Genomic DNA, 12130 nt, shown 5'->3' with positions numbered 1-12130 from the left:
CTTGTGGCTGCACAACTCAAACCTCTGTCACCATCTTCGTCTTGATGTGGCTTTTTCCCCCTGACCATGCATCTCCTGTGAAATCTCTATATGACTCATGCTAAGATCTCACAGCAATCCTCCTACCTCTGACTCTCATGTGCTGGTTTAAGAGTCTTGATTATTTTTCAAACACTTTCCCCCAATCAGAGCATGTCCCTAGCATTCAGGGATTAGGTTATGAATACCTACCTATTGGAGCTATGCTCAGTTCACCCGTATTACTTTACAGCTGAGGGAACGTTGGCTGGCAGAGCCTGGGGGGCTTACTTCAGAAGGCACATTAGACCACCTGTAGCATAGAGCTCCACCCTCTTGAGAAGAAAGCAGATTTGACACCCTGAATAGGTCTTGTTGGATGCTTGTCCCTTCTACTTTCCTTAAGGAACAAATACATTTGGCCATGTCCTAGTTAGTTTCTAGTTTCAGATGGGCCTCACCAAGCATAGCATTATGTTATATAACATCATTAAATTAAGTTCCAGTGTCCTACCCCAGGGACATTAGATATGGGACAATTGAAACTCATAGCCTTAGTCTAGTCAATAAGTTCAACTTTAGTAATGGATTCCCTGAAAAAGAACAACGAAAAATAGCCCCACTTTTCTCTCTGGTGAGATACTCCTACATGCTTGTTACAGAACATAAGATTGCGAGCTTGAGAAATGCAGAGGTAAGGGGATATAAAGTATGGATCATACACATCAATATAAAAGATTTTAAATGTTGTGATGGAGCATTCTTTGTAGTCCTGGTATTTAGGAGGGGGAGGAGAAACAGGGTTCAGGGTTTCGAGGCAAGTCTTGGCTGTATAAGACCCAAAAATGATTGCAAGTCTCTTGTCAAGAGGAGACCACTAGGTTTGATGGTACTTCAATTCAGAGGCAGGTCTGCAGCTGTAGAGCTGACCTCATAGGGATTCTTCACCAACTTTACACACCGAAAAACCATCACTATTAGGAACACAAACACAAGGACAACGAAGGCAATGGCAAAGCCTTTGTCCACATCGATGCCATTGGACATGCTGGAATCTTCCATGAGGACACACATCTCTTACTGTCTTCCAGACACAGCTACCTCCACGGGGATAACTTCAGATTTGTCATATTTCTAGGGAGGAAAAAAAAGAGCATCAACAAGTTTGCATTTGTAGTGTGTGAACACTAAAGGAACCTAGGGTTGAAAAAAAGCCATCAAGGTCTATCTATGTGAGAGGCAGGCTTGGTGGTGCACACACCTTTGATCGCAGCACTCAGCAGGCAGAGGCAGGTGGATCTCTGTGAGGTCAAGGTCAGCTGGTCTATACTGCAAGTTCTAGGTCAGCTGGAGCTGCACAGCGAGACTGTCTCAAAAACAAGAACCAAAAATCCTAAACACACCAATTTCATATTCCTCCCCAATTTTTCTTCTAATTCCTAGAATACCTATTGTACATAATTTGTGTAATTTTCCTTTGAAACAGGATCTCACTGTGTAGCCCTGGCTGGCCTTGAACACTGGGAGATCAACTTGCCTGTGACTCTTGAGTGCTGGAATTAAAGGCATGTATCACCTTGCCTGGCTTCAATATTACCTTTTAAAAGATCTTTCTTTTTTTATTTATGTGTATGCCATGTCTGTTTGGTGTCCATAGAGGTCAGAGGCAATTGTATCCCTAAAAGCTTATAAGCATCCGACCAGGTGCTGGGGACCCAGTTCAGTCCCCATGGAAGAGCAGCAGGTGTCCTTAGCCACTGAACCAGGCCCAGCTGTGTTATCTAAACTCAGTGCGGACTAACGGAAGATGGTTTGTTCCAATCACTGGCGACTGTACTGCCATTTTCAACTTTTGATGAAAAATCATGTAAATCCAGAGATTAATTTCAATTATTAAAACATAGTTCACCAGGGCTAAATTTGATTACCCACCAGATAGGTAAGAAGTTATCAAACTAGAGATACCTATCACTACAAGACAATCAATCGGAGCTGAAATGGAGGCTTCCTCCTTGCTGGCTATCTTTCACAATGTTGGAAGGTGCTATGCCTGCTGATGGGGCTTGTGTGGAGTTATCAGTGCTTAAGAGCATTACTGCCTTTGCAGAGAAACTGGGTCTGGTTCCCAGTACCCACGTGGCAGCGATAAACACGTGTAAATCCAGTTCTGGGAAACGCAACACTGTCTTCTGACCTCTGGGAAGTCTAAGCACACACACAGTACACATACTTAAATGTAGGCAAACATTCACACACATTAAAAGAGTTTTAAGTTTTACCCATTTATGAGATCCTGTGTACTGAACACCCAAACCGCCAGGTACAATGTGTGCATTGTTTGTACCATTGTTTGACTGTTATGGGGGTAATGGGTCGCTTTCTGATTAAACTTGAGGCACAATCCACAGGAGGGAATTTATGCTAGGTACTGTAAAACTGTAATGCTGGCCAGAATCCTGTAACTGGAGACATTATGGGCTCTAGCATAGAAGCTACTACTGTAGTTTTGATAACAGACATGTTGTGCCCATCAAACCCTATTTATGGTTATGCTCATGGGTTGGTGCTCCTCCCAGTGTTGGTCAAGAAGCCTCATTTTGTGGTGGTTTGTGGTTATTGCAGCGATTCAACTGATCAAAGTGCTAAGAATAAATGACTATTTAGTGACTAGCCCTAAAGAGACATCTATATTGCCTGCTCCAAGGCACCAAGAACACTGGAAGATGAGCCTCAGAGAACATAAGAGCCAGAGGATGGGAAGGAAGGCTGGCTTTTGAACATAGGATGACTACTGAACTCATTGTTCTAGATTGTCTGTGGTCACCTGCCCGAGACCGAATGACACTGTGTTTATTAGCACCATCATACTTGGGGAAGAGGCTCATGACGTCCACCCTCCATGAGGGGAGAGTGGCAGTTAGAAGGTGCTAGGTGAAGGTCCTGGTAAATACTCTTCCACCAATGCTCATGTAAGCAGCTCTAGTTAAACTCAATGGGTCTCATATCAACTTGAATAAACACACGTATGCATAAGACATGAATGCATTAGGGAGACTAGAAGAGGTTATGATGGGAAAGAGACCCAAGAGAAGGTAACAATGAATATGATTAAAATATAGTATATAAATCTATGAAATTGTCAAAAAATAAATTAAACTCTAAATAGAAAAACAAGTGACCCGTCAAAACAATTCCTGAAGCTAGTTGGTGAAGTAGTTCATTTGGTCCAGGTTATCACATGCCTATAACCTGAGAACCTCAGAGGTGGAGATAGGCGTTCAAAGTCATCCACCTATATAGCTATAACTTAGATGGATGGGCGTCTGGGGCTGAAGAGATGGCTCAGCAGTTAAGAGTATTGGCTGCTCTTTGAGAGGTCCCGAGTTCAATTTCCAGCAACCACAAGGCAGCTTACAATCATCTACAATGAGATATGATGCCCTCTTCTGGCAGGCCAGTGTACATGCAGATAGACCACTCATTTGCATAAAACAAATAAGTCTTAAAAAAAAAAAAACAACTAGACCCCTAGGCAGATGATATCTAAAGCATTATGATAAGTGAAAGACAGTTACAAAACCAAAGTCAAACCCAGAATGTTGTATAATTCCAATCATATAAAAGCCTAGTTTAGGCTATTTCTTTATATGTTAACAAAAATAAAAGTAAAAAATAAAAACTCTAGAATGGAGAAATCTAAAGAAACAGCAAATAATTATTGCTAAGATTAGAGTTAAAGACACAGGGGTTCTGGTCAGGTGATGGTGGCGCACGCCTTTAATCCCAGCACTCGGGAGAGGCTGAGGCAGGCGGATTTCTAAGTTCGAGGCCAATCTGGTCTACTAAGTGAGTTCCAGGACAGCCAGGGTTATACAGAGAAACCCTGTTTCGAAAAACAAAAAGCAAAAACAAACAAACAAAAAACAACAAAAAAGAAGAAACAAAAACAACAACAACAACAAAAACTAAAACCAACCAAACCCCCATAAATCCTGGGCTCCCTTTTTCTTGATCAAGATGTAAAACGTGATGAATGTGCTGATCATGATTTAATTATAGAGTGCGGATGATTAGTGTGTCAATCATGTATCTATGGAATTATTTTAAAAAAACAGCAAGGGCTGGTGAGATGGCTCAGTGGGTAAGAGCACCCGACTGCTCTTCCGAAGGTCCGAAGTTCAAATCCCAGCAACCACATGGTGGCTCACAACCTTCTGTAACAAGATCTGACTCCCTCTTCTGGTGCTACTGCTACAGTGTACTTACATATAATAAAATAATAAATAAATAAAATAAATAAATCTTTAAAAAAAAAACAGCAACAGTCTAATGCTTTACAATTTTGTTTTTACAGATGATTCAGATGTCCATAGATCTTCTCTCTCCCCTGAGGCCCCAGCATCTCCAGGGAGGAGAGAGAGAAGCTGGAAGAAGTGAGTGTTTCTGAGTTAATGGACTAATCGACCTGGCTGCCTTCTGCTTAAATCTGGTGGTGACTGTGTGGAGATTGTCGGTGGGGTGTTTGAGCAATGTTAAGCTTCAGTCAACATCTGTACAATCCTTGAGGACCCTTTCCAAATAGCAGTCACTCAACGGGAAGAAATCTCACACGCTCCTGACCTCAGCATGATAGAGATAGAGATGGGGCATACAGAGTTTATGCTCCTTAGATCTCACAGCAACAGGCCTCTCATCCTAACCTGAAATGACTCTTGTTGGGTACAATAGCCTCCAGGCACCTGCTCCTTCTGAAACACATGATGCCCTTTGAAAGGCGTTGGTAGGCATAGGGATTCCAGAATCAGTCTTTGTCTTAGGCGCCTATCTCGCTACTGTTTGTACTGATTACAACAGTGGCTACACCTTCAAAGGGGGACAGCCAAATCTCTATGTTGACACACGATAAATGTACGCACTTCATGCTTCACTGAATCTTGATTAAAGTAAGTTGAGAGGCCCCGGGGGCATGGGTCAGTGGGTTAAAGTGCTTCTTGTGCAAGTGGGGGGGGGGGTGAGTTCAGATGTCCCGCACCCACATGAAAGCCAGTAGCTGGTACCTAAAGTCACACTGCTGGGAGAAGGAAACACACAGATCTTAGAGTCTAACCTCTAGGTTCACTGAAAGACACTATTTCAAAAAGCTAAGTTAGGGCGGGAGAGATGGCTCAGTGTTACCACTGAGTAATGGTTTTTGTCCTGGTTCCCTTGCTGTTCCCATGATAAACACCAAAAGCAGCTGATGGAGGAAGGGTTTATTTTAACTTACACTTCCAGATCACAGTCCATCTCTGAAGGACATTAGGGCACGAACTGAGAGGCAGGAGCTGATGCAGACGCCATGGAGGGGTGCTGCTTACTGGCTTGCTCCTCATGACTTGCTCAGCCTGCTTTCTTATAGCACCCAGGACCACCTGCTGCCAGGGGTGGCAATGAACTCAGTGGCTGGGTCTTCTCACATATATCATTAATCAAGAAAATGGCTGAAAGACTTGCCTTCAGGCCAAGCTGATGGAGGCCTTTTTTCAATTGAGGTTCCTTCTTCCCAGATGACTCTTGCTTGTGAAACAAGTCAATCAGAGCAATTTTATTGATGTATTTTACAGACAGTAAAATACAAACATATACAGTTTCTTTTTTTATTAGAATTTTATGTGTATATGTGTGTCCCTATGTATGTGTGTGTATGTTCACAAGTGCACGTGGAGGTCAGAATACAACTTGAGGGGACTGGGTCCCTCCTCCCACCACATGTAGGTTAGAACAGGGGTTGTCAGAGTTTGTGGCTAATCCTCTTATTTGCTGGACCATCTTGCCAGTCTTAAGCATACACCTACAAGTAGATTTAATTGGTCATATAGTGGTAATTCTGTAGTTAATCACTTGAAGAACCACTAGGGTAGGTAGAATATGGACATCAAAAACATCATATACCATGACTAAGTTGGCTTTATTGTGGAAACACAGGCATGGTTCAACATATGTAAGTCAATAAATGTAATAAGTCATAGAAATGGACTTAAAGGTAAAAAAATAAAATCACATGATCATCTCAACAGACACAAAAAGGCCTTTGACAAAACCCATCTTCATAATAGAGGTCCTAGAGAATGTAGGGCTAGAAGGGAACATACCTCAACACAATAAAAGCTGGGTGCAAGAAGTACACAGCCAGCATCTTCCTAAACGTTGAAGAGCTTGAAGCCATCCACTGAAGCCAGGAACAAGACAGCATTGAGCTTGAGAAGCTCGCTGGGGCAATAAGGAAGAGAAGGAAATTCAAGGGACACAAATAGAGAAAGATGTAGCAAAACTCTCGCTATTTGCAGATGATATGATACTGCATATTAGAGATCCCCAAAATTCTACCAGGGGACTTCTAGAACTGATAACTTTAGCAACTCAGCAACATGGTAGGAGACAGAATCCACTTGCAAAAATCAGTACCTTATTACGTACCACCAAAAAACTTACAGAGATGACCATGGGCAGTCTCCCATTTACAACAACCTCAAAGAAAATAAAATATCTGGGAATAAACTTAACCAAGCAGGTGAAGGAACTCTACAACGAAAACTTTAAACTCTGAAGAGAGATAAAGTAAGACACCAGGCAATTGGAAGATGTGCCCTGCTCATGGATTGGTGGAGCTGTGAAAATGACATCCTACCTACAGCTAAGACAGATTCAACACAGCCCTCACCACGTTCCTCATCTCTCTCTTCACAGGATTACAATATTATCCTACATTTTATATGAAAATGTATACAAGAATCCTGGATAGTGAAGACAGTCCTGAGCAGAAACCAATGCTGGAAGAACTGCATTCCCAGTTCTCAAAGTATATGACAGAGCCAGAGGAATTAAACAGCCTGGTAGAGGCACCAAAACAGACATGCAGACCAAGGGAGCAAAATCCAAGACCCAAACATGAGTACACATAACTTCAGCCACTCAATAACTGACAAAGATTCCAAAGATATAAGCTGAAAAGAAAAAAGAAATAAAGAAAGAAAGAAAGAAAGAAAGAAAGAAAGAAAGAAAGAAAGAAAGAAAGAAAGCATCTCTGGCCAATGGTGTTGGGAAGCCTGGATGTCCACATGCAGAATAATGTATTTAGACCGAAATTACTAACTCCAAATGGATCAAAGACCTCAACCTGAAACAGAAACCGCTAGAACCTGAAGACAAGCAAGTGCCAACAGACGGTCTAGGAGAGGGTTAACCGGCTTTCTAGTCACATATAGGTAAAGTTAAAGGCTTGTTTGAGAAAACTCTGTAGGGCTGGAGAGATGGCTCAGAGGTTAAGAGCAGCGGCTGCTCTTCAAAAGGACCCGAGTTCAATTCCCAGCAACCACATTGTGGCTCACAACCAATAATGGGATCTGATGTCCTCTTCTTGCATGCAGGTGTACATGAAGATAGGATACTAGTATACATTAAATAAATTAAAAAACTAAAAAAAAAAAAAAAAAAAGGCAAAACTCTGTCTCTGGAGCCTTTATGAGGGTGACTCCTTACTTCATGAGTTACCCCCATGAGCTTGAGACCAGCTGGGGCTACATGAGATTCTGTCTCAACAAACCAAAACAGGTAGTTATAAACTCTATTCTATCCCCTTATAGTACAAGAAATTAGCATTTCTTTCCATTTGAGCAATAAACTAAACAAAAACTAAACAAGGATAACAAAAAATCAGGGTGGTGGGTGGCTTAGCAGGTAAAGGCACTGATACACAGACCTCGTGTCTGGAATGCAGTCCTCTATATGAAGGAGAAAATAGACCCCATAAATTTGTCATCTGAACTCCACGTAAGTGCTGTGGTACGTACCTATGCAAGTGCACACGTATGTGCACGGCACAAACACACATGGTAATGCTTTGTTTGTTAAATTTTTTTTGAGACAGGTTTTCTCTGTGTAACTTTGGGTGGAACTCACTTTGTAGACCAAGATGGCCTTGAACTCACAGAGATCCACCTGCCTCTGTCTCCCAAGTACTGGGATTAAAGGTCTGTGCAACCACTGCCTCGCACTTTTATCAACATTTTTATTTATTTTATATGAGTATTCTGTCTTTACACACACCAGAAGAGGGAATCAGATCCCATTACAGATGGCTGTGAGCCACCATATGGGTGCTGGGAATTGAACCCAAGACTTTTGGAAGAACAGTCAGTGCTCTTAACCACTGAGTCATCTCTCCAGCCTCACCTGATATTTTTTTAAATCTTAAAATCAAAATCAATAACAACCACCAAGTATTAAAACAAAACAGAGGGTGCTGGGGAGATGGCTCAGTGGGTAAGAGCACTGACTGGTCTTCCGACGGTCCTGAGTTCAAGTTCCAGCAACCACATGGTGGCTCACAACCACCCGTAATGAGATCTGACACCCTCTTCTAACACAATTGAAGACAGCTACAGTGTACCTATGTATAATAATAAATAAATCTAAAAACAAACAAACAAACAGAAACTGAGCAGTATTGGTGAACACTTTTTTTTTTTTTTTTTTGGTTTTTCGAGACAGGGTTTCTCTGTATAGCCCTGGTTGTCCTGGAACTCACTTTGTAGACCAGGCTGGCCTCGAACTCAGAAATCGGCCTGCCTCTGCCTCCCGAGTGCTGGGATTAAAGGCGTGCGCCACCACGCCCGGCTCTGGTGAACACTTTTAATCCCAGCACTCAGGAGGCAGAGACAGGCCAGCCTAGTCTACAGAGCAAGTTCCAGGACAGCCGGGGCTAAATGGAGAAACCCCATCTCAGAGAAAAAAAGAAAAGGAAAACATAGAAAACCAAATCCTAATTGGGACTTTCGGATTGTGAAGTGCTGAATTAAGAGAACAGTATGAAGAGGAGGACTGAATTATATCTTAGCTCACCAAAAGGAAATGGAGCCTCAGAGTTTAAGAGAAAGCTGTCCTGGAGCTCCTCCTGATGGTCAGAAGATGAAGATGGCAGGGTAAATATCTGCTTCACCTCAGTGGAGAGGCCAGCCTCTGTACACTGGCAAGATCGCATGGGAAAGGATACACAGCATTCTTTCCCATGCGATCTTGCCGAGCAAGGCTAGGTGCTTCCCTTGTGATCTGAATCGCAATGCTTCCTCACTCTGCATGCCTACTTTTCATTAGTCCTGAGATTGCCATACAAAGTAATAAGTTCTGTAATGGCAATCTTATCTCTTTAAGCACTCTGCTACCATGGCACTCTGCGAATCAGATGCCAAACTTCATAAATACACCAATTTCCTAAAGATGCTCTGATTTTCCTCCAAACCACAAAGTGATTTTAGTAAGTGTGAATCGATCAGCCTTTGATCAAGATCAGTCAGCAATCACCCACTGCCTCCAATCTCAATGATGCTCCAAGGCTCTCCACATTTGACCTAATTTTCTTCCTGTTTTGTTATTTAGTTTTTTATTTATTTTTATTTTTTATATTTATCTTTTAGCGTTTTTTTTTAAACCTTTAATCCCAGCACTCGGAAGGCAGAGGCAGGCCAATTTCTGAGTTCGAGGCCAGCCTGGTCTACAAAGTGAGTTTCAGGACAGCCAGGGCTATATAGAGAAACCCTGTCTCGAAAAACAAAACAAGCAAACAAACAAAAACCCCCAAACCAGCCAAACAAACAAACAAACAAAAACCCAGGGCCTCTCTCTACATATATAGCCCCGGATATCCTAGAATTCTCTATATAGACCAGGCTGACCTTGAATTCACAGACCCGTCACCTGCCTCTGCCTTCTGAGTGCTGAGATTATAGGTGTGTGCCACCACATCTGGCTTTATCTATATTTTGTTCCTTCCTTTCTTTTTCTTTTTTCATTTGTTTTTTTTTTTTTAGACAGCATTTCTCTGGAGAGGAATGAGTTAATATACAGAATGCACGGTTGGCAGTACACTAAACTTGGAATGACATTGGTGAGCAGCAGGAAGGGTCTGGTCAGGGCAGTGACAGCAGGATACATGGCTGCCACCACTGGATATTGCTGCTGCCAAGCCTGGGTTATAAACTGTGTCACCTTGTATCATCCCGTGTTCCCTTCTGGCGAGGGCATTACACTGGTCAAGGCTGGGTTGTGAACCAGCATCTTCTCTGCCAGTGTCAAGGCCAGAGGGAACATTTGGCCTCTGTAGCCTTCTACCTTCTAGAGTAGGAATGAGGTTTTGTCTCTCAAAGAGTCACAGGAAGGAAAGTCTTCCCAATATAAAGGAATGGTGGACATCAGACCAAAATAAAACAAAACAAAAGGGCAGGAGCTGGAGAGATGGCTCGGTGGCTCCCCTTGTAGGGGGAGTTCTGGATCACACAGTATGTGCATATGCATATACATGTGTGCACACATACAAATTAATAATAATAATAATAATAATAATAAAAAACAAATATCAACCTTTTGGTTTTGTCCCAGAGTAGTTATGTACTATTTTTTTAAAATTTATTGTATTTTTATTTGTGTGTGTCTCTCTGTATGTGTTTCTGTGCACATGTGTAGATGCCCAAGAAGACCAAAAGAGGGCATTGGATTCCCTAAAACTGGAGTTACTGGTGGTTGTGAGCCACCTGAATAGATGATGGCCCTCTAGAAGAGCAACATGTGCTCTAAACACTGAGTTAAACATAAGTTAAGGTGGGAACCTACAGACCACTTCTGGATGGAAGCATATTAATATCCTCTCCCTATGTAAGCGCTGGAAGATTTCATCCCCTCCAAAACCAAACCAAACAAAACCACAGAATGATAGAGGATGGGAAGGTATAAGGAAGTGATAAATGATAAAACTGTGAGGCTGCAATTTATAAAGCAGAAAGAAAAAGATTAGGTTGCCATTAGCTAAGCTCTTCATTTCAGAAATAGCTGATATTTCTATGATGATAACTGGTTTAGTTTGAGGTAGCCAAGTCAGGTGGATCTTTAAGTTTGAGGTTAGCCTGGTCTACACAGTGAGCTCTGGGACAGGCTGGAATACATAAAGAGACAGACCTTGTCTCAAATGAACAAAAACAAACTGAGGCACAGGCGTTCAATCCCAGCACTTGGGAGGCAGAGGCAGGTGGATCTCTGTGAATTCAAGGCCAGCCTGGTCTACAGAGGGAGTTCTAGGATAGCTAAGGCTGCACAGAGAAACTGTCTCAGAAAAAACAAACCAAACCAAACAAGCTGGAGGTCAGAAGATGATGCCAGATTCCCTAGAACTGTAGCTACAGATGGCATACATCCCTCTCCACCCAAAACAGGACTTCTCTATGTAGCTGTTATCCTAGAACTAACTCTACACTAGGCTGGCTTTGAACTCACAGAGATCTGCCTTTCTCTACCTCCTGAATGCTGGAACTAAAGGAATGAGCTGCCCCCTCCTGGCCGATGGCACTCACCTTTAATCCTAACACTGTGGAGATGGAGGCCACTCTGAGGTCAGCTTGGTCTTCATAGTAAGTTCAAGACAGAGACACCCACCCTGTCTTAAAACAAACAACAAACAAAATCAAAAGTACTTACGCAAATGCTCGGGAGGTACACCATATTGTAGGACTGGAATTTAGGAGTTACCAAGAGCAAGATATTTGCAGTTGAAAACACCTCAGGGAGGTTAACTGAAATGACAGTGGGTGAGACCGGAAGAACTGGAGACAGTGGAATGTTTGCATTGTGAAGAAGAGAGCATAGAAGGGCGATAAGCAGAGATTCTGAATCAGGAAGGGTCAGGCTCGTAGAACTGAGGGAGACACCCAAAGATGGAAGCCCTGCAATATCCAGAACCCAGAACGCACAGAATCCCCTCCACCTGCTTCCTCCTCACTAAGACACTGGAATCCCTGGACCCAGAGTCAAAGACCTTCTCATTTACCCACTGACTTCTCACTCAGAGCTACGAGGCTCCTGACTTTCTTCTCTCCCTAAAAGTAAAAATAAAAATACCCTCGGCTCTTATTTTCATGTGCAGAGATCTAGGTTTTATAGGAACTAACGTTTACAGATACCTCTTTAGTAAAGGGAAACATGAGTAGTTAGGTACAAAATTAAATATTTTTGCTGTTGCTATTTTGAGAAAGGCTATCATCACACTAGAACTTGCCCTGTAGTCCAGGTTTGCCTCGGACTTGTGGTA

At 42.5% G+C, this 12130-nt stretch overlaps 1 protein-coding gene across 2 annotated transcripts; it reads right to left on the bottom strand.

Annotated features, from left to right (window-relative positions):
- Positions 1-483: 483 nt before the first annotated feature.
- On the bottom strand, positions 484-11640 carry Ctxnd2 (cortexin domain containing 2). 2 transcript variants are annotated; one of them, XM_085835275.1, is made up of 2 exons: positions 11397-11448; positions 484-1152 (listed from the first exon to the last, which is right to left on the bottom strand). In XM_085835275.1, the coding sequence occupies exon 2, from the start codon at positions 1090-1092 to the stop codon at positions 913-915; it is 180 nt and encodes a 59-aa protein (XP_085691401.1). In that variant the 5' UTR covers positions 1093-1152; positions 11397-11448; the 3' UTR covers positions 484-912. The 2 variants fall into 2 exon arrangements, with proteins under 2 accessions (XP_085691401.1, XP_085691400.1); XM_085835274.1 differs by lacking the exon at positions 11397-11448 and adding an exon at positions 11521-11640 and having other exon boundaries at positions 485-1152.
- Between the last annotated feature and the right edge of the window lie 490 nt (positions 11641-12130).

This window comes from Mus caroli, unplaced genomic scaffold (genome assembly GCF_978045245.1).
Source record: "Mus caroli unplaced genomic scaffold, Mus_caroli_1 scaffold_3, whole genome shotgun sequence".
Classification (NCBI taxonomy): Eukaryota; Metazoa; Chordata; class Mammalia; order Rodentia; family Muridae; genus Mus; species Mus caroli.
The sequence above is the reverse complement of the archived record's forward strand: the minus strand, read 5'-3'. Positions and strand labels throughout refer to the sequence as shown.